At 40.5% G+C, this 23464-nt stretch overlaps 1 protein-coding gene across 3 annotated transcripts in view; it reads right to left on the reverse strand.

The window, feature by feature from the left end:
* Positions 1-288: 288 nt before the first annotated feature.
* The window catches only part of RGS17 (regulator of G protein signaling 17), a 77995-nt gene continuing 54819 nt past the window's right edge, over positions 289-23464 (reverse strand). For 2 of the 3 annotated variants that reach the window (XM_038396218.2, XM_043511222.1), the window contains exons 3-5: positions 7624-7713; positions 5409-5643; positions 289-1161 (exon numbers count right to left, since the gene is read on the reverse strand). In XM_038396218.2, coding sequence (XP_038252146.2) covers positions 973-1161; positions 5409-5643; positions 7624-7713 — 514 coding nt within the window. In that variant the 3' untranslated portion in view covers positions 289-972. The remainder of the gene's footprint in view (positions 1162-5408; positions 5644-7623; positions 7714-23464) is intronic. The other variant, XM_043511223.1, reaches the window with a different exon arrangement.

Raw genomic sequence — 23464 nt, forward strand, 5'->3', positions numbered from 1 at the left:
TCATCAAAATGTTCTAAAATGCTCTAAAATGCTACATGTAGGCAATCTTTTATTAAACTTCTTTATTCAAAAACTAAATTATAAACTTTTTTTTTTTTGCTGAAGTACATAACATTAGACAACAGTGTTAGAACTGGATCACCAGTCTTTAATAAATCAATTACAGTATCTGACATCTGAAGTGTACATTGAAAATCTTTGTTCTTATAACAATTAAACAATATCAGCGCATAAATCGTGTCACCCAGACATGGATCCCTTTAAGTGGTTTGTGCTTTCTTTTTTTTCGACATTGCAGACGCTAATGAAAATGCCAGTTTTGGCAGTGAACAACCAGAGGAATCCCCACTTTGATTTATTTTAAATAAACAGTGATAAATAGCTCTTTTTCCTATACAGAAATGTTGGCTTCAAAAAGTCAATGTATTGTACTCAGTAGAGCATGTTGAATAACGCTACATGTGAAAAATTGGCTTTTTTCTATGTTAGTGATGTTAAAAAAATGCAAACCCCTTTCTGGTTTGCTGCAATTATTTCTATGTACCATAAGACTGTATTGCACAAAAAAGTTCTTAAATACAGATATAATTTATGTTATTGAATTAAATATTGCAACAAATAATTGGTATGTGAAGCAATTTTATCTTGCACATGCAGTGTGAGGATACACAAGGAGACTGTTCATAAAACTACAAATACATCATTGCAATCTTGACTGCATTTAAGTGAAAGGAGTGTGAAACAAACGTATTTTTGGCAAATCCATTGTTCCCCTCCCCCGCAAACTCAAGCAAGGAGGACCTTGGTAAAAATGTGGACAGAGACCATAATATGTATTTGTTTTCTTCACAGTAGCCTGAGTAGTGCTAAACTGTAGTTCTCCAGGAACTCAGCGCCAGATGTTATTAAACTACTTTTATTCCCTCCCACCCACCACAAAAAAACCCGAATTATTTCATCCAAAAATTAGAACTAAGCTTCAGAAGTAGAGCCTACAGTACTTTCGATTAGAGACTTGTACATCTGAGAGTTCAAAAACCTTGGGAAAGAGTCTCTGTGCATTAAGGTGTATATCTGAAGTTGGGCATCTTCATACATGTGTGGACTGGGATCCAACAAGTTTCTGTTGATCACTTCTCGCACCCGAGAATCAAGACTAACCTGAAGAGAATAGAAAGAGATGTCTGTTAAACAACAGATTTGGAAAAGGCCATATAAATATCTATTTTTATAGATCTTCCCCCCCCCAAAAAAAATCTACAGAGCACCAAGAGCTCAGTTTCCTTTTGTCAGTTATATTTTTTGTGTACTCGGCTTCTTCAAAAGTCAATTTTATACAAATCTGGGCAAAACTACAATCTGAGCCTACCAAACACATTTTGATTTGCCCTGCTCTTTCTGTTCACATGAGGAGGCATTATGAGACAAAGATGCCATTATCTCACAGCAAAAATGCAGGGCAGTTAAAGCTATACATTAACATGGATCTCTCCATATATATTTCATTTTACATTGATCATTTTACTTAGTTTTTCCAAACTTAAAGATATTCCTCCTGGGAAATACTGGATGACTCATTAATTGGCTGAAATGCTTTCTCCTAGTTGCTTTTGTTCAGTCTTCTGAAATTTTCTGCTTGCTGTACCATGGTTGTTGGGTTTTTTTGTTTTATTTTTGACACTATACTTACTAGTCACAAATTGCCAAAAGTGTTTTGTTTTTTTATTGTTATGCTAATGTTGCTATTAGTCTTAAGTCTCATTTTTTTTCTTCCATTCAAGGCCTTTTAGATTCTGGTAATTTCCTCTTTTAGGCAATTTTATATTCATATTTAACTTGGTAGCAATTTTGAAATTTCCACTTGAATTTCTGACCTTATATTCCTTTTGTAATGGACTCTGACACCTAGGAAGGACAGAGGCACATTGCCCCTGATGTTCTAGTAAAACACAAGATTCATATCAGATTAAGTAAAATATGGCTACAAGAGGGAAAACTAAATGGGTCCAGTTAGGAAAATATTAGTTGTGGAGAAAAATGATAGAGCATTGATATGGAAGAGCCAAGAACAATTCGTTGCTTTGATCCTTCTATTTGAACCACGCAATGAACTTCAACGGACCTATGCTATTTAGATCAGCTGAGGATCTGGCTCTATATATCTGCACTTTACCCATATTAAAAAAATTATATTGTCCAAATATATTTAGTCCATATAAACTAAAAAGCAGCAGCGACACCCTGATGTTAGAAGACCGTTAAAAGTGTATGGTTAAGCATTAAAAAAAATCAGGACTGAATATTGCATATGCACTGCAATAAAGTCTTTAAATATATTACCAAATACAATACTGGAATAGTTAAGACAGTATGCAAGTTTTCTTTACAGCCTTACGAGCTACATGTAGCACCTTGTATTTTTTCCATTTTTTGTGTACTTGTACTATTGTCATAATCGTCTAATACATCTTTATTGGCTTAATCTTTGTATTGAGTAAGTCCTCTTCTCCAAGATACATTCTATAGTCTAATCATTTGTTAATCACAAGGCACTATTATGATGCCAGTTTAACTGCAAATATCAGATTCCTATGTATGCCAGCACGCTTTTCCTATTACTTAGTTATATTTACTCTGTAGAATATTTTGTCTTGTTTACTATGTACTTTCATATAAATGGCTGTTGTGAACTCTGTCCTATCATGCACACAGCACTATGTGATGCAACATGCATAGCTAAAGCTGTAGACAAGATAGTGTATTGAATTATAGTAGTGAAGAAGCAGCTGCAAAGGGCAGTATTGCAGCCTTGGAATTTGCTTGGGGCAGATTTCAGCTCCTGACCAGCTGTACTTCTCTATCCTAGACCTGAAATTCTTAGCTTTAAGTGATTTTCCTTTGGGTGATTTGCCTTTGAGTGCATGAAGTTAACAGCATTAGGGTCCCATTTTATGCAGCTAGCAGATTAATCCTTTTTGTTAGAGAAAGTGGTATCAAGAAGCCCTTATTGAAGATATTTGCTGGTGAGTGTTCTGGTGAAAATTGGTTGAGTTTATAGAATTTAAAAAAAGAGTCACCTTTCACACCTGTAATCTAGTTTGACTAGAATTTTCTCAATCATCCTGTAAAGTGTGCAGGCAAAGATGACTGCAGTTTATATGGATAACTGATTGCTGGTTGTGACACTCTGTATCTTGAGGGAACACCCTGCACCCCCACATTCATCCTTATAATATGATTGTGTGGTATCCAGTGCAAAACTTGTCATGTTGGGTGTCTTCAGAAGGCTCATGATGCACTGAGTATTGTCGTTATAGTAATATTATAGGTTGTAATTTCATGTATATAGTTATGAGGCTGAAAATGTGTCCTCCTGGCTTAAAACAAGCCCAGGCAAAACTCTCCAGAAACAGAGGGGCAATTCACACCTCATCAGGGCATGTATGGGACAAACTCAGCCCAGCATCACAGGAACAAAGGACACTGGCCTATGCAGCAACAAAGGATCTCTTGGACTCTCGAAGGAGTCACCCCCCTTCCCTTGGTCAGTCAGGGATTTTGATGAGGTAATGCTCGCCTGATCCCGAAGTGGTGGGAGGGGACAAAGCCAAGAGGGAAGAAAGAACATGATAAAAGGGAGAGACGTTTGCCATGCTCTTCCTCTCTCTTCCATCTCAATCTACAGACATCACCACCATGCGACTGAAGCGCTGATCAAAGGGGAGAGCCTGGCTGAAGAACAAACAGCCAGCCTGTGGTGAGAAGTATCTAAGTATGTAAGGGCACTGAAAGAGTTAAGATCATCTTAGAATGCGTTTTGCTTTTATTTCATTTGACCAAATCCAATTTGTTGTGTTTTGTCTTATAATCACTTAAAATCTATCTTTTGTAGTTAACAAATTTGTTTGTTTAGTCTACCTGAAACAGTGAGTTTGGTTTGAAGCGTGTCAGAGACTCCTGTTGGGACAACAAGCCTGGTACATATCAATTTCTTTGTTAAATTGACAAACTCATATAAGTTTGCATCAGCAAGTGGACATAACTGGACACTGCAAGACAGAGGTTCCTAGGGCTGTGTCTGGGCCCAGAGATATTGGTTAGTGTCATTCAGTTGCACAATCCAAGCAGCTTACATGCCAGAGGCTGTGTGTGAACAGCCCAGTAGTGGGGGTTCTCACAGCAGAGCAGGGTAAGTCTGGCACCTAGAGTCGAGGATTGGAGTGACCTAGCAGATCACCGGTCCAGATAACACCAGGGGAACATCACACTGGTCTACACAACTTTTGCACTAAAGTGGTTTGTAAACAGCTATAGTTCAGACAAACCTATAGCAGCATAGGGAAAAGGGTGCATAGTAGCTGGGGCAAAGGTTCCCAGCCCACATACCCCTGTCTAAGTGATTTCAAGAGGTCCCCTTCTTGCCTCTTAAGATCTACAGTAATGACAGGAGATGATTTGGGATAGCCATTGAAACTGAAGGGGATCTGCTTGGAAACTTTATGTACACTGAGCATGAAATTTGTCACCACTTTTGAGCTATTAAGCATGATGAAACTCAAATGCTACAGCAGTCCTAAAAGCTGGAGAGAGCTGTGGGCTACATGATGGCTTAGAAAGCCATCTGAGTATTAATAAGTGAAAGAGAAAAACATTATTAGCTTACTATACTGACAGTCGTATCACTCAAAAACAACATAACATACTACAAGACAGAAGAAAAGCAAGATAATGACAATGGAAGCAGTTACCTCTAGAAACCATCTTGGAGGATAAATGTATAGGGCCAAGTCCTCAGCTGGTATAAATCAATATAGCTCCATTGGCTTAGAGCTAGAATGGTTTACAAAAGCTGAGGATCTTGTTCAAAGTGTAGGGAAAGTAAAGGAACTAATTGTACTTAACACGATCCAAGCTTTTATCTAAAATATTGAGAACAAACAAGCAAACAAACCCCAACAGTGATTGCAGGACATCACTCCACACACAACTTTTTAAGTATTATTAGAGATTATTCATAAACATGTCCCATGGCTCCATTTCCAATTAAACACCAGACATGGGATGTCACAGTTGTTGATTGGCACCATCTCTTCAAGCCTTCTTCCCTGGCTTACTCCCTATCTCTAAAAGGAATTTTCCACTACCAAAGCAGAGAACAACATACCACTGCTGGCCTTGTGATCACTGAGCCTTGCTTCTTTACCTGGAGATTTGAGAAGCTGGAGTGAATGGTGCCAAATGCCCCCAACCCCAACCCTGGCTCCTTTTCATTGGCTAGCGAGCCTCAGGGTGAAGAATCTGTCTGATCTAGCACATCAGGAATGTTTTCTGACCCCCCCCCCCACATGAACCTGTAGCCCTGCCATCCTTGATTACGGCAAATGAAAGTTCAGTATTTCCAGCTTTACCTCTTTTGGTGAAAGTATAGAAATGTAATCTTCATATATAAGCCTCGCCTTTTCTTCAATAACTTTCTTGTTCTGTTCTTTCTTTAGGTCTTCACACGCAAGCCAGAAAAGCAGGTTCTCTTCACTGTACTCTGTTCGAAGAAACTCTCTGAAAAGGTTCCTACCAGCTGGTGTTTTCATCATCTTGTCAAAATTCTGAGCCCAAGACATAATTTCATCTGCAGTAGGGTTTTGGCTGCAAAAAAAGTATCATTAGAATATGCTTCTGTTTTTGTAACAGTGTTTACATACATTGGGCCAAATTCTCAGTTACACTGTAGTCAAGAACTATTAAAGCAATGGGGATTTCATTCATAACTATAAAGTTTTGCATGGTGTTCACTTTTGTGTTCATAATCCCAATAGCAATTAAATTTGTCTTATTTTAAGAGGCAGGGTACCCTGGTTTTCTATTGATTTTTTGCTAATGTTATTTGTTACCCATAAAACTCAAGAATAAAGTGACATAGTGCAAAGACACAGCAGAATTTAATTACTGCCTCTGTACTTAAAGGAGATTGGATTCTGAATGGTTGATAATGGATTCTCTTTCAAGGCTGGTTTAGGTGACATCTGATGTCACTGCTTGCTTCTGAAGATGCTAGGACAATCAGGTGCATCTGCATTATTTGGTTCAGCAGGGCTGAGAAGAACAAAGAGGCCTTTGACAGCCAAGGGTATACTAATGAGACCCAACAAAATACCAATTGAGAGATATTTTAAATTAGCATATGTCTCTAGTACCTAAGAGTTGGTAAGCTTCCTTTTGTTTAGTGCTACTGATCTGAATGATAATCTATTAGCACACAATTTGATGGATAACAGCAGATGCTACTGGCAAAATTGGATACAGAAGAAGGGGAAAAAAACCCAAACCATTCCCACCTTTAGAAGAAAGCTATTCCCAGTCTGTTACACTTTAAGCACTGGATAGGAGATCAGAAGACTACATTGTTTAATATATAAATTATAAAATTGAGGGTTAAGTCATTCAAGTTATTTAACTACTATTACATTTAGTTAAATTTAATACTGGGTACTCATCCTGTCCTTCCTACATGATGGAAGCCTCTGAAAGTTCCAGTGTTTATAAGCTTTTGAGTATACATCTCACACAATAAGCAGTATTCAACCATATGTCTCATGCTCAAATCCATTTACTCAACCTTTATTTTACAAGCAATATAGGATTCACAAGTTATTTAATATTTATACTTCCAGAAAGCTATCCTAAGCAAAATAGGTATAACTTTTTAGTTAAGTAATACAGACTCCATATTTTCTGTTTTGTCAGTCAGTGATAATTTCTTGGACTCAGAGGCCAGGATTCTCTTCTCAGAATGGTGAAAATAAGAAGCAACTCCACTAAAGCTAAAGGAGTTTGTGGCATGGATACATGTGGTGTCCACAAGACAGCACTTCCAGGAAGTTCAGAAACAGGTAGAAGTAGGATAAAGAGTCTGGAATTTATTCAGACTTTAGGGATTGAGTAGGGCATTGAATCTGGTTTCATCCATTATGTTCCTTTTTTGTAACCATTAACTCATTGCTCTAAAACTGGACATTCCTTGCTTCATGAATATTACAGTCTGGTGAAGATATCTGAGCAAGATGGCACTATGCCCAAGAGTTACATTAATTTAAGAAGAGAATAATAAGCAGAATCTCAAGTTCAGTAAGTTAAAGCTAAAATCCTTTCTTCAGCATCTTCCAAATAACTCAGCTGGACGCTAGGGAATTTTGCAACGAGAAGGAAAAAAATTACTGCTCCCCAAGGTCTTGGAACAGAAGCAGTTGCACTCAAAGTTGGAGCAGCAACTGCATGACCTTTGAATTTGTGTATATGGAAGGAGGGCCAGAAAATATGTAGTGACAGTTCCTCCACTCCCATCTTCTCTCCTCCCCACATGTTTGGGCAACAACATTTCACAACTGTATTTAAACAGTTATTTTTGTAGGTAAGATAGGACTTGGAATGCCTTTACTCGCGTTTCATCATCATGTCTGATTTTACTGCCTTTTATCCAAAGATTTAAGAAGGGAACATCAGATAAGTTCCTAGAAGTCTCAGATCAAGTGAGGTTCTGATATTACTTACAGCCAAGTTAGAAATACAGACATTTGATTTACTGGATAGCTATTGTGAGCACTGGAAGACTTAACATGACAAACTTACCATTCCTCTATGACCTGGATACTCTCCATTTTGGTTGTATGTGTTGACCGTCCTGCATTATCCCCTCTATCTTCATTCCTAACAGTGAGGCTGCAATGTAGTACAACACTTTATTTTGTCTAGAGAAAGTTAATTTAAAATAATGACTATAGCAATGCTCCAATGTATGGGGTATGTATATTTTAGGGCTACGTTTTCCAAAGTGGTTTCACTCCAGCCTCTAAATATGAACCCAGTTTTGGGAGAGTTTTTTGGTCACAAATTTTTGCATGCCTCAGAACTCAGATTAGGAGGTGCAGATGCTATTTCCATATGCAATTTACTATAAGTTCATAGTTGTGCTCCCAAAGACTGGCATAAATTTAGAGGTCACTTTTGGAAAGATTGCCCTAGGTGGAATCAGAATAATACTGGTAACAAGTAAGAGGAAAGGAAGAAAAAAAAAGAAAAGGGAGAGAGAGACTTTATTGGGCACTTACAAAAATGTCCAGCAATGCTGGGGATTCATTCATTCTTTGAGGAACAAGATTTCCCCTACATTAAGATTATGTTGTGTGGTTTCAATTACAAGATTTAGCATGTAGCTGTCCCATAGGAATCCTTTCCTCTTTAACCAAATTTGTGAGGACTCCTGGACACATTACTTTGAAAACTGACTTTTATTTTTAATGTACTGCCAACTTAGCAAATAATGTACTAAATGGATTACACTTCATTAAGTGGTAAGCCCTTTTGTCCATATGCCAAGTACTATTAGTTTTTCAAACTGATAAAACTTATTGGTTTTTCAGTAGAAAGACTTCCATTAGCCTTCTGTAACTAGGAGCTGAGAGAAGAATGACTTTCCTTTTCTAAAATAAATAAATAAATACATCTTCAAAGCTAGATGAAAATGTAAAAAAAAATCTTCAAATATTTGTTCCTGTTTTGAATCGCATTTGCTTCATTTTTCTTTGCTTTCCATGAACATACTAGCAGGTGAAATTACGAGCAGGAACATTTATAGAAACAATTAATTGAATACTGGAAGATGCTTACAGGAAGCAAATTTTGAATGGCATCAATATTTGCATGGGAAATCTGATTGTAAGAGTTAGGCTTGGGAACTGGAACATACCACATGAACAGTTTGTCCAATGGAAAAAACCCACAACCAATGTAGCTCAGATTTTGAATATCAAATATCCACAATACCCCTGATCATCTTATATAGCTGCAAGTATAAAGAGTTTAAATAAAAAAGTTTCTCCCTCTTCGACTGAATTGAGTATCTTCCACTCACACTGAAAGAGAAATCCAACTCTGAGTCACTCTAACTATAAATAAGGTTTCCCTCCACCCCTTCTTCACTCAGGTGCGTGATCAACACTTTTATCATCAGTTTGGCAGCACTTATAAGTGAACTCAAGGGCTCTTTTAAAAATCCAAAATAAAAAATTCCAAATATTGCAGATTACATATTAAGACTTAAACATTACAAAGATATACACTTTCAAACAAAGCTGCTTGAAATCAGTTGCTTCTTCACTTACCTACCAAGACCTGAGTTCAGGCCCTTGGTTCTGCTTCCCCTGTTACAGCGTAGGAATGCAGCTCCTGTGCTGCTTAAGGTGTTAGGATGTCATCAACTGCTGCAGGAGAAACAACACATCCTGAACTCTGGGGTTGGCAGGTAAAAAGCCTTTTCCATCTCCTTTTGACCCATTTCCTGTCATTCTATAAAGGGAGCACCCACCGAAGCCAATGGGAGTTCCATGTATAGAACAAGAACAGAAATATGGACCATCCACTTTTTACATCTTGTAATCTTTAAGTCCATACGTGTAATTGCTTGGGGTCAGTTTGTACCTGGTTAGACCACAAAGGTTTATTGGGGGTAGGGGAAGTGGGAGGGGGAGAAGATGTCACAAGAAGCTTCCCTCCCTCTGTCATGGCCCCTACACTCCTCTAGATCCCAGGGACTTCAGTGCCCCTGTGGTCACAAGTCACTCCATGGAGGAGATACAGAAAGGCAACCGGCAGCTCCCTGAGAACTCCACTGATTGGTGTACGGTGGGAGCACAAAAGGATCTGTTTTGTGCTTCTGTGAGGGATTGTACTCAAGGCACAATCCCTCCCAAAGCTCCCCCGGGGACAATACAGCTTTGCATCACAGACATAATCCTGCTTGCTAGGTACAGCAAGCCCTTATTAATTTATGATTGCAAACAGTTTTTTAAAAATAGTTAAAGCATTATGATTCACCACATCCTACTCAGCTTATTCATGCAATTTTAATGGGAGCGCTCGCATGATGGGTAAGATGAGGAAAATTCAACACAAAGAAAAGGAAATGACCTGTCTTTTTTCTTCTGCGATGTGAGCAACAGTTAAACTTCACTGAGCTCTTCAGCCTGCCTCAGGGCTGAGCCACTCCAAACCACCCACACCCCAGATTTTAAACGGGGCTCTAGGTTTCTCAGCCGAGAGGTGTACAATTGTACTTAGTTTAAGTAGATATTTGGGGTCAAATGCTGCTTGCTTTGCTCATGCAAAGCTTCTGCTGAAGTATGAGAATCAGGACTGGCTACTGAAGTTGGAAAAAAATGAATAGGGTAGTGAGTTTGAAAAAGAAATAGGAACCTAGCCACCAAAGCTGTTATTTATCAGAGCAGTAACTGGGACTGGAGCTCTATATTTTGCAGATTTACACAGGTGTAACTAAGAACACTGTTACTATGTTATTGTAACCAGGTGATTAGGCTTATGTCCTACTCATTCATGGCTGTCATCAATTAGTATTTATACATGCCTGATCTCAGTGATCATCTCCAAACAGTTAAGGTATTTTTGAAATCACTACATACCCATCAATGCACATTCTATACCTCTATCAACATAAAATAAGGAAGTTATTAAACCCCTTTCCCTGGTGTCATTCAGTATGCTGCAGGGTATATGGAAAGTAGAAGTCAAACTAAGAGAGCATAGTCTAGTGTCATGGTGGGCAACCTGTGGCCCCTGGGCCGCATGCAATCCACCCGGGCAATCTCATTGCGGACCACAAGACATTTTGCTGATGTTGACCATCCGTAGGCATGGCTCCCCGCAGCTCCCAGTGGCTGTGGTTCACTGTTCCTGGCCAATGGGAGCTGTGTGAAGCGGCAGGCCTCAGGGACGTGCCGGCCGCCGCTTTCTGCAGCTCCCATTGGCTGGGAACGGTGATCCGTGGCCACTGGGAGCTGTGGGGGCCGTGCCTGCAGATGGTCAATGTCATCAAAATGTCTCGCGGCCCACAATCAGATTACCCTGATGGGACGCAGGTTGCCCACCACTGGTCTAGTGGGAAAAGCACTGGAGTGTCAAGGAATTCGTATTTTATTCCCAGTTCTGCAACCTGGGGCAAAATCCTATCACCTCTCTGCACCTGTTTCCATCCCATCCTTTGTGCTGTATGTTTAGATTGTAGGCTTTTCATGGCAGGGACTGTCTCTTACTATGAATCTGTATGAGTAGCAAAATGGGACCCTGATCTTGGTGGGACCTCTGGACACTGCTGTAACATAAACAAGAAATTTAGCCTCACAGCAGCCTAAGGATCAGATGAAGTTGATGGAACTTACATGTATCCAAGGACAGAATTTAACCCTAAAACTAGAAATCAGTGTTGTATACATTTAGTATCAAGAATAATGTATATTCTCGGCTAAACTTACTGGGGGCAGACAGACATTCTGACATGTTTCTCTGTAACCTGTTGGTTCTCAGGAAGATGTCATTAGATGCTGGTGGTGCTGCTGCCATGGAGGAAGACACAGCAAACATTATGCACCAAGCTACAGTTAGCAGCCGTAGTATTTAGACTGTATTTTACTAAGGAACTTTGATCAAAACTCTGAAATTCTATCTTTTCCCACCTCAGCTCTGAATGTGCTCTGGAATCTCTCTGCTGCCAAGATAGCCAAAGATGTGGAGAAGGGACCCCTTTCTCTGTAGTATGGCACCTCTAAACTCAACTTTGTACCATGCTGTCAGTTATGAGCCTAGGTACCGATGTGGTACAGAATCCTAATAGTTTGTTCTACTTAGAAATATGCACTTATTTTCAGGTTTTGATGTTGTTTTTCCATATGTGCCAGTATATTATTACTTCTTGGCCTTCTGGCTAAGGGCAATACGTAGATAAATACTTCTTTGATGTACTGTATTTACTGAGGGACAACCAGTCCTAAATGTTCAATGACTGAGGGACAATCTCCACTCATTGCTATATTTGCTTTCTACAACCAACTCTCTGTAAAATTTTTCATGACTGATGTATCCTAATATTTGGATGCTGACACCTAAACTGTATAATTAAATTTATCAATCTACATTTGGGTTATTGTTGATTATGTATTATATGTATTTTATGATTTTTAAAGCACACTTCGTACTTTTGCCCTATACCCAACTGTATCAATGCAATTCCCTCAACCTGTGCATTATATAATTTTAACATTAGCTTGAATAAAAATTCAGATTGAGAGTTTAGTCTTTTTCAGGTAATTTACATGTTTATAGAGAAAGATTTGAGTTAAATGGTACAGTTTGGGAGCCATTTTAACAAAATTTAAATTAAGAAATACCTGTTTCTCCTGGGTAATGGTGGGAGATACATTTTGAGGTCATTGATGACAAGTGTGAACTTGAGGACATACAAAAGCACACAAGAATTTTAAAAGGTCTAGTGATACAACACTGTCCACAAGGGGGCTTTACTAAACCCTGCTTATTTTCTAGTTGTCTTTCTCCTCCCAGAATTTCATAGTGAACACAGATGGAAGGAAAAAATTTTCAACTGACCTCCATCGTAAAGAAATCACACTGCTTTCATATGGTATTTACAGCAGAAGCTATTAAATAAATATTTTGGAAACTTTTAGTCTTCTCTCAGAAAAAGCGTCCTATTTTAGTCTCAAATGTCGAGTGCACTTTAAGAAATCCACTACCGCAATCTGGTGTGCTAAATCCTCTTATCACTGATTTTTAATGGAATTATTCTGGTTCTATTTCACTACAGCAGGGCTGGCCTCTGGTTCATGCCTTAGGCAAATATTGGACATGGAGTGCCCTTACTGTACTCTGATCTCCGTCCCACCAACTCACCAAATCAGTCCACTTGTCTCCCTGTCAGTTTCATTTCTTCCTTCAAAATATTGTTGCTCTTTATATTCTGTTGCGTGCAGTGGGTATGTGTAGTTTCTAGACATGACCCAGAGACCTTAGTACTGACTGCAGCTATTCTACAAGTGATTAGTATACTTGAAAGGCATAAAGGCACCTGTTGTCTAGGTCCCAGAGAACTAGAAAGGACACTAATTTAAAGGGACATGAGGTGAACAGAAGTTTCACCATCAGAGTGGTTTGGCATAGTCTTTTGGTAGATGACTTTAGTGATTCCAATGCTATTCCAACAAGTGCACATTGGGTCTCAGGTCTCTGCTGTCTTACACTTTGTATAGCCGCTTAACATTTGCTTTGCACAGGTGTGAGTGACTATCCAAGGTATAAGGCAGTGGAGAATTGGAGCCCATTAGCAAGTTGCCAAGCACATGACGAGAGTTAGCTTTGCTAAGACCACCCGCGTGTTACACTCTTGTTGCTTCTTTCACAATGGGGAGATATCATAGAATCATAGAATCATAGAATCATAGAATATCAGGGTTGGAAGGGACCCCAGAAGGTCATCTAGTCCAACCCCCTGCTCAAAGCAGGACCAAGTCCCAGTTAAATCATCCTAGCCAGGGCTTTGTCAAGCCTGACCTTAAAAACCTCTAAGGAAGGAGATTCTACCACCTCCCTAGGTAACGCATTCCAGTGTTTCACCACCCTCTTAGTGAAAAAGTTTTTCCTAATATCCAATCTAAACCTCCCCCATTGCAACTTGAGACCATTACTCCTCGTTCTGTCATCTGCTACCATTGAGAACAGTCTAGAGCCATCCTCTTTGAAACCCCCTTTCAGGTAGTTGAAAGCAGCTATCAAATCCCCCCTCATTCTTCTCTTCTGCAGACTAAACAATCCCAGCTCCCTCAGCCTCTCCTCGTAAGTCATGTGCTCTAGACCCCTAATCATTTTTGTTGCCCTTCGCTGTACTCTTTCCAATTTATCCACATCCTTCTTGTAGTGTGGGGCCCAAAACTGGACACAGTACTCCAGATGAGGCCTCACCAGTGTCGAATAGAGGGGAACGATCACGTCCCTCGATCTGCTCGCTATGCCCCTACTTATACATCCCAAAATGCCATTGGCCTTCTTGGCAACAAGGGCACACTGCTGACTCATATCCAGCTTCTCGTCCACTGTCACCCCTAGGTCCTTTTCCGCAGAACTGCTGCCGAGCCATTCGGTCCCTAGTCTGTAGCGGTGCATTGGATTCTTCCATCCTAAGTGCAGGACCCTGCACTTATCCTTATTGAACCTCATTAGATTTCTTTTGGCCCAATCTTCCAATTTGTCTAGGTCCTTCTGTATCCTATCCCTCCCCTCCAGCGTATCTACCACTCCTCCCAGTTTAGTATCATCCGCAAATTTGCTGAGAGTGCAATCCACACCATCCTCCAGATCATTTATGAAGATATTGAACAAAACGGGCCCCAGGACCGACCCCTGGGGCACTCCACTTGACACCGGCTGCCAACTAGACATGGAGCCATTGATCACTACCCGTTGAGCCCGACAATCTAGCCAGATTTCTACCCACCTTATAGTGCATTCATCCAGCCCATACTTCCTTAACTTGCTGACAAGAATGCTGTGGGAGACCGTGTCAAAAGCTTTGCTAAAGTCAAGAAACAATACATCCACTGCTTTCCCTTCATCCACAGAACCAGTAATCTCATCATAAAAGGCGATTAGATTAGTCAGGCATGACCTTCCCTTGGTGAATCCATGCTGACTGTTCCTGATCACTTTCCTCTCCTCTAAGTGCTTCAGGATTGATTCTTTGAGGACCTGCTCCATGATTTTTCCAGGGACTGAGGTGAGGCTGACCGGCCTGTAGTTCCCAGGATCCTCCTTCTTCCCTTTTTTAAAGATGGGCACTACATTAGCCTTTTTCCAGTCATCCGGGACTTCCCCCGTTCGCCACGAGTTTTCAAAGATAATGGCCAAGGGCTCTGCAATCACAGCCGCCAATTCCTTCAGCACTCTCGGATGCAATTCGTCCGGCCCCATGGACTTGTGCACGTCCAGCTTTTCTAAATAGTCCCTAACCACCTCTATCTCTACAGAGGGCTGGCCATCTCTTCCCCATTTTGTGTTGCCCAGCACAGCAGTCTGGGAGCTGACCTTGTTAGTGAAAACAGAAGCAAAAAAAGCATTGAGTACATTAGCTTTTTCCACATCCTCTGTCACTAGCTTGCCTCCCTCATTCAGTAAGGGGCCCACACTTTCCTTGGCTTTCTTCTTGTTGCCAACATACCTGAAGAAACCCTTCTTGTTACTCTTGACATCTCTTGCTAGCTGCAGCTCCAGGTGCGATTTGGCCCTCCTGATATCTTTCCTACATGCCCGAGCAATATTTTTATACTCTTCCCTGGTCATATGTCCAACCTTCCACTTCTTGTAAGCTTCTTTTTTATGTTTAAGATCCGCTAGGATTTCACCATTAAGCCAAGCTGGTCGCCTGCCATATTTACTATTCTTTCGACTCATCGGGATGGTTTGTCCCTGTAACCTCAACAGGGATTCCTTGAAATACAGCCAGCACTCCTGGACTCCCTTCCCTTTCATGTTAGTCCCCCAGGGGATCCTGGCCATCTGTTCCCTGAGGGAGTCAAAGTCTGCTTTCCTGAAGTCCAGGGTCCGTATCCTGCTGCTTACCTTTCTTCCCTGCGTCAGGATCCTGAACTCAACCAACTCATGGTCACTGCCTCCCAGATTCCCATCCACTTTTGCTTCCCCCACTAATTCTACCCGGTTTGTGAGCAGCAGGTCAAGAAAAGCGCTCCCCCTAGTTGGCTCCCCTAGCACTTGCACCAGGAAATTGTCCCCTACGCTTTCCAAAAACTTCCTGGATTGTCTATGCACCGCTGTATTGCTCTCCCAGCAGATATCAGGAAAATTAAAGTCACCCATGAGAATCAGGGCATGCGATCTAGTAGCTTCCGTGAGTTGCCGGAAGAAAGCCTCATCCACCTCATCCCCCTGGTCCGGTGGTCTATAGCAGACTCCCACCATGACATCATTCTTGTTGCACACACTTCTAAACTTAATCCAGAGACAGGAATGTTCCTGCTAAGCTCTCATAGTTTTATTCAAAAGCATTATTAAGTTTTTGGCTTAGGGAGTCTATGTTTTTTATAAAGATTCCTATTATGAGATTGAAGAACATACTTCCTAAATAAATTAAATAGGATTAAACTGGTTTTGCACAGCATTGTATTCTATTTTGTTATGATTTTGAAATAACAGATTAAATGGTTAAAACAGACTTTCAGTCTTCCACTTCCAGAGATACATATTGAAATCTCCCGTAGGTCACCTACAGAGAGGAGCATATAAAATAGCCACCACACAATTTAGTACAGATAGTCTCTAGCAAGAGAGAGAGGTTCAAGGCTGGATTATAGCAGAGTTGTTGCTATTTAGGACTGAGGTACATTGGCAGAGTTAAGTATGAGTGTTTATACACCAGCCTCTACTCTTTTCAAGGCAAATTAGGGATGTTACCCCTTCATTTTCATTCAAACATTTATTTTTTTTATTTTTAAACACACTGCTGGGTTGTGATCATCACAGAAGTCTGTATGGATATAGACAGAAGTTTGCACTGTTTCACAATGGACTTTAATTGCTATTTTTCAAATTTTCCATAGAGCGAAGGGCCCAATCTTTGAGGCAGCATGTGCCCACAACACAGAGACGTCAAAGGGAGTTGAGGGCACCCAATGGAGGGTGGTAGTACCAGTACCTAGTTTATAACCACGAATGCTGCCATCTGGCCATGCGTTTGTATTTTTGAATCATGTTAAGATGACTAGATAAGACTCCTTTTTTCTGCCTTGATGAGTAACTGGCCTACTTTTAACAGAAGATTCTTCATCTTCTGGGTTTTATCTACTAGGAGTTATCCTTCAAAGACTCATTTCCATGATCTATCCTCATTTTTAATTAAAAGCCCTAGACATTTATTCCTGTTTCAACTGACATTTTAAACCGATTTGGAATAATACATAGTTACATGATAAACCTTTATCAGTTGGAAGTTATGCTGCTAACAAATTGACTGGAGCCAGTACCTTTTCCCTTTCAGTTAGGAACCAGTGTCTTATTTGGATAAGAATTTCTCCTGATAAAACTTAAATATTTAATGTCCTGTTATATGCCACTGTTGAATAAAACTGAAAACTTACAAAATTTCCCCTTGCTCCTTTAAGGTACCATACAGAGTGTCCTAGTTCCCATTTTATTTTCAATTTAGGCCTATGTTAAGCCTCTCCCCTTGCAGCAGTTTTGTGTTTTTTCCAGGGTCTAAAGTCAATGCATCTTTGTGTAGCTATATAAAGGTCAGATGTGAAAGGAGAAGACAAAGCTTCTTCACAATATGTTCTGGACTGACATGGAGCCAACACTCCTACCCCCTGAAACTCACACGAACTGCAATGTGAGCAGGACTCAGGTGCCCTAGCTCTCCAGTTTCTTTTCCAGCAACACAGCTTTGTTCATCTGTCCTGGTGGCAGAAAGTCCACCCATTGCAGGACTATAACACTTCAAGCCTCCCACAGCCCGTACTCCCCAATCCTAGAGCTGAACGGCATTGCCCAGAAGGTGGGTGAGGTTGGATGTGAAGAGGGAGGGCTAGGATGCCAGCAAGATGTACTGAATCAGCACATCTCCCTGAGGGTCTTCAAGCTACCCTCTTCTGATGGAGGGGGTACTTCCACTCCTTGCCTTCCTTTCAAGGATCATTTCTTCTCAAGGTCAGCTACCCCTACATGCATAAGTGGTGCTGCAACAGGCTGGAATCAAGATCATTTTCTAAAATTAACTTGGTTTAGTCTTAGATTTCCTTCTAAGAAATTACTTCCAGCATCTTAGGTGTGGCTGAATAAGATTAAGGGTCATGTGATCCCACGTATTTACTCTTCAAATCAGGGGGTCTGATTTTTTGCACCCCAATTTTCCCAGCAATTTCCAATTGTGAGTTTGAAATGGGGCCCATCAGATTTTCATTATGGGGGATTTCAACTTTCCCTCTTATTTTCTGGGACTTTGTTATCAGAATGATGGGGGTTCTGAATTTAGCACTATTGTGTACATAAAGGTCTTTCCATTTTGTTTTGTAACACTTCAGTTTAAGTTATGGACTACCTGCTAATTCCATACACTTAGATTTTTTCCCCTCAGCCCATCCTTCCTGGGTTACCACAGATGGACAAGTCACAGTAAATACAGACACAAACCTCAATGCATCTCAGAACTAACGTGAACTTTTGAGATCAGAAAAATTAGGTTACAGTTTCAGAAACACACCCCTTCCCCCCACTACCCTAACAACTGGCCAATAATAGTGCAACAATTTCCTAGGGTACTGCATTATAGTGTCTGTTCTATATTCCTGTATATTAGATTCCTATTCTGGATTCTCCAATTCATCTGAATCAAAACTCAAATTCACAAGTGGAATGGCTTTAAATGCCCCCTGCCCCTCCCCCCGTCTCCAAAAGCCCCAAACCAAATAACTCACTCTTGTTCTGAAGTTATGGTGGAATAGTTACTTAAGTAGTTAAGTAATGCACTTGGTACCCAACTGAACACCCATCCCTACTTTGTGTAATCATTTACACAAGCACAGAGTGGGTATGAAGTACTACCAGTCAGAATAGTACCATTTTACACCCACATTGCACTGGTGTAAGTGACAATAAGGTGCTGGGCAATGATCTGTCAGTTTCTTGGGTGTTAACTTTGAAGTTCTTCAGCTCAGATCTCTCTCTTGCTTAAATCACACACGAGAAGTGTTTGTTAATCTCAGGCTACTAATTGCTGGAAGTTTGCCCTTCTCATTAAACCAGAACACATTCTGGCACAGTATATCAGGCAGGGCCCAAATCCAAAGGTTTGCAAGGCAGATTGCGATGCCTTGGGAGAGTTGTGTAAACAGTGTGCACAGAGCCACCTGTTTATAGCCCTGTTACAAGCACTAAACATTCATAAGGCTCCAGTAAAATCAGAAGGAAAATTCCTTGCCCCTGCCAAATGATGATTGAAGAGTGAGCATGTTTATTTTAAATAAAAAGAAAAGGAGTACCTGTGGCTCCTTTTCTTTTTGCGAATACAGACTAACATGGCTGCTACTCTGAAACCTGTTTATTTTTAATGTTACACTCTAGGATTATACATGTTCCCCCCCCACACACGCTATTTCCCTGTTGTGATACCAGCTTTCTTTCTTTCTTTCGTAGGACAAGTGTTTGGAGTATTGCTTAAGTACTATTAATTTAACTAATTAAGGCATGAAAAGAGTACTCTAACTGTCAGAATGTCTTCTTTTTGGTTGTCCAAATGCTGAAAGTTAAGTTTTCTCATTTTAAAATTCTCATAGTTTGGAGAACCTTGAGTGGGGCCAGTTTTCAGGTGTTTCAAGTAGTTAAATCTCTGCCCTGTCCCCCAAGTCTTGTGATGCAAAAAGAGAATGTTTGCTAGACAGCTCTGTCTAGCGACCTAAAAACTTTGAGTTAATTGATCCAAAGAGAAGATAATTTAGAAGATTGTCTGCACAAGAACATTTTCTGCATAGTGTGAGATTTAGGCCCAGATTGTGAGTTTTATTCAGATTTTACTGGTTTCATTGGGAATTTTGCTTGAGAAGGCAACTCAGGTGCACTCCCTTATAGTTACTCTGACATAGATCTAACAAGACTGGCCCATGGAGGTAAGAGGCATGAATTGAGACAGCTAAGCCCATTGTGACCTAGAATGAATTAATTCCCATGGAAGAGAGGTGATGTTTCCATCAAGGTATTAGACCTGGTCAAAAAATGGAAAAAAAGAACTGTGAACTATTCTGAGTTTGTTTAGCAGGGTTTAAAATGGAACAATTTCTATTCAACATTTTTTTTTAAAAATCGCCTTCTGCCCTTTCCCCTCCCACCCCCATAGTGTAATAAAATGGAGTAGTGTCCAAATTTCTTTTCCATTCTAAATCTTCAAAGTCAGAAATGTTGACATGAGTGGTGCCTTTCTATTTTCCAGAAGAGGAGGGTTAGAGAGATACCTTCAGAAGCTGTTTGAAGGAAGGCTTTAAAAAACAGATAAGGCCTTTCAGCCTGGGAATTTGTATCAGGCTTCAGGACCAAGGAAGGCTTTATGGCTAGCTTACTCTTTTCTGGGGAAGCCATCTTAGAAGGTCTCCCAAACTCATGTTACCAGGTTCTCTTGCAGGAGCAGATCTTGGACCAAATCTTTTGGTTTTGGTGTTGAAGGAAGAGAAATTTGCAGACACCATACTTTGGCAGAGTATCTTTCAAAGGTGCAAGTTGCCCTGCTAAATTCACGAGGAACACCTTTTAAAATCCTTTAGATGCACCTGCCAACTTGGGTAAAACCTCAGCAGAAACCAACTAAAAATAGAAAGACAGCTAACTTCCGTATATGTGTTCAGATTTAGAATGTTTTGAACTATGCAATTTACAAATATTTATACTAACATGACAGAAAGGAGTTGGCTCTGTGACTGCTCTGCTAGGTGTTAAGTGGAAACAAGGGACTGTTAAAGAAAGTAGGTATGTAAAGAATATGTGTATTTATTGGCATATAAGGCTCCAATCCCCTAACTGCCAACTACAGCTAAAAATGATTAGTTAGTATAAGGGCTAGGCATGCAGTTCCCACAGCGTGGAGGCAACACCAAAAAAGTTAATCTCCTAACACGGTAAGTTAATCATCCTCAGTCTTTACTTGTTGTAAGTTTTGCATCTCTAGGGCCAGTCAAACAAATGAAGTGGTTTATGTTGGCTAAGCCTTTCATTTCTGGTTCTCCAGGTTTCTTGCTGTGCTACCACCATTCCATAGAGCATTAAGATATTCTAGCTACTGTACATTTGACTACACAGCAAGTTTGCCCACAAAGAATCTTTAACTATCCAAGAAGACAGACGATCCTTGCTGGGGATTCTATACTAAGAAGAATCAAATGAACATTCTGCAAGAGACAGGCATGCACTCATAGATACTAAGGTCAGAAGGGACCATTCTGATCATCTAGTCCAACCTCCTGCACAGCGCAGGCCACAGAATCTCACCCACCCACTCCTACGAAAAACCTCACCTATGTCTGAGCTATTGAAGTCCTCAAATCGTGGTTTAAAGACTTCAAGGAGCAGAGAAGCCTCCCTCAAGTGACCCGTGCCGCATGCTACAGAGGAAGGCGAAAAACCTCCAGGGCCTCTCCAATCTGCCCTGGAGGAAAATTCCTTCCCAACCCCAAATATGGCGATCAGCTAAACCCTGAGCATATGGGCAAGATTCACCAGCCAGATACTACAGAAAATTCTTTCCTGGGTAACTCAGATCCCATCCATCTAATATCCCATCTCAGGGGATTAGTACTATTTACCCTGAATATCTGAAGATCAATTACTTACCAAAATCACATTATCCCATCATACCATCTCCTCCATAAGCTTATTGAGTAGAATCTTAAAACCAGATAGATCTTTTGCCCCCACTGCTTCCCTTGGAAGGCTATTCCAAAACTTCACTCCTCTGATGGTTAGAAACCTTCGTCTAATTTCAAGTTTAAACTTCCTGGTGGCCAGTTTATACCCATTTGTTCTTGTGTCCACATTGGTGCTGAGCTGAAATAATTCCTCTCCCTCTCCTGTATTTATCCCTCTGATATATTTATAGAGAGCAATCATATCTCCCCTCAACCTTCTTTTAGTTAGGCTAAACAAGCCAAGCTCCTTAAGTCTCCTTCCATAAGACAAGTTTTCCATTCCTCGGATCATCCTAGTAGCCCTTCTCTGAACCTGCTCCAGTTTGAATTCATCCTTTTTAAACATGGGAGACCAGAACTGCACACAGTATTCTAGGTGAGGTCTCACCAGTGCCTTGTATAACGGTACTAAAACCTCCTTATCCCTACTGGAAGTGCCTCTCCTGATGCATCCCAAAATCGCATTAGCTTTTTTCACAGCCATATCACATTGGCAGCTCATAGTCATCCTATGATCAACCAATACTCCAAGGTCCTTCTCCTCTTCCATTACTTCTAATTGATGCGTCCCCAACTTATAACTAAAATCTTGTTATTAATCCCTAAATGCATAACCTTACACTTCTCACTATTAAATTTCATCCTATTACTATTACTCCAGTTTACAAGGTCATCCAGATCTGCCTGTATAATATCCCAATCCTTCTCCGAATTGGCAATACCTCCCAGCTTTGTATCATCTGCAAACTTTATTAGCACACTCCCACTTTTTGTGCCAAGGTCAGTAATAAAAAGATTAAATAAGATTGGTCCCAAAACCGATCCCTGAGGAACTCCACTGGTAACCTCCCTCCAACCTGACAGTTTGCCTTTCAGTAGGACCCGTTGCAGTCTCCCCTTTAACCAATTCCTTATCATAGAATCATAGAATCATAGAATCATAGAATATCAGGGTTGGAAGGGACCCCAGAAGGTCATCTAGTCCAACCCCCTGCTCAAAGCAGGACCAAGTCCCAGTTAAATCATCCCAGCCAGGGCTTTGTCAAGCCTGACCTTAAAAACCTCTAAGGAAGGAGATTCTACCACCTCCCTAGGTAACGCATTCCAGTGTTTCACCACCCTCTTAGTGAAAAAGTTTTTCCTAATATCCAATCTAAACCTCCCCCATTGCAACTTGAGACCATTACTCCTCGTTCTGTCATCTGCTACCATTGAGAACAGTCTAGAGCCATCCTCTTTGAAACCCCCTTTCAGGTAGTTGAAAGCAGCTATCAAATCCCCCCTCATTCTTCTCTTCTGCAGACTAAACAATCCCAGCTCCCTCAGCCTCTCCTCATAAGTCATGTGCTCTAGACCCCTAATCATTTTTGTTGCCCTTCGTTGTACTCTTTCCAATTTATCCACATCCTTCCTGTAGTGTGGGGCCCAAAACTGGACACAGTACTCCAGATGAGGCCTCACCAGTGTCGAATAGAGGGGAACGATCACGTCCCTCGATCTGCTCGCTATGCCCCTACTTATACAACCCAAAATGCCATTGGCCTTCTTGGCAACAAGGGCACACTGCTGACACTGCACACTTATCCACCTTTTGATGTTCATATTGATCCCCATCTTCTCCAATTTAACTAATAATTCCCCATGTGGCATGGTATCAAATGCCTTACTGAAATCTAGGTAAATTAGATCCACTGCATTTCCTTTATCTAAAAAATCTGTTACTTTTTAAAAAAAGGAGATTAGGTTGGTTTGGCACGATCTACCTTTTATAAAACCATGTTGTATTTTGTCCCATTTACCATTGACTTCAATGTCCTTAACTAATTTCTCCTTCAAAATTTTTTCCAGGACCTTGCATACTACAGATGTCAAACTAACTGTCCTGTAGTTACCCGGATCACTTTTTTTTCCTTTCTTAAAAATAGGAACTATTTTAGCAATTCTCCAATCATTCGGTACTACTCCTGAGTTTACAGATTCATTAAAAATTCTTGCTAATGGGCTTGCAATTTCAGTCGCTAATTCCTTTAATATTCTTGGATGAAGATTATCTGGGCCCCCTGATTTAGTCCCATTAAGCTGTTTGAGTTTCGCTTCTACCTCAAATATGGTAATATCTGCCTCCAAATCCTCATTCCCATTTGTCATGCTACCAT

The sequence above is a fragment of the Dermochelys coriacea genome, chromosome 3 (genome assembly GCF_009764565.3).
Source record: "Dermochelys coriacea isolate rDerCor1 chromosome 3, rDerCor1.pri.v4, whole genome shotgun sequence".
In the NCBI taxonomy this organism is placed as follows: domain Eukaryota; kingdom Metazoa; phylum Chordata; order Testudines; family Dermochelyidae; genus Dermochelys; species Dermochelys coriacea.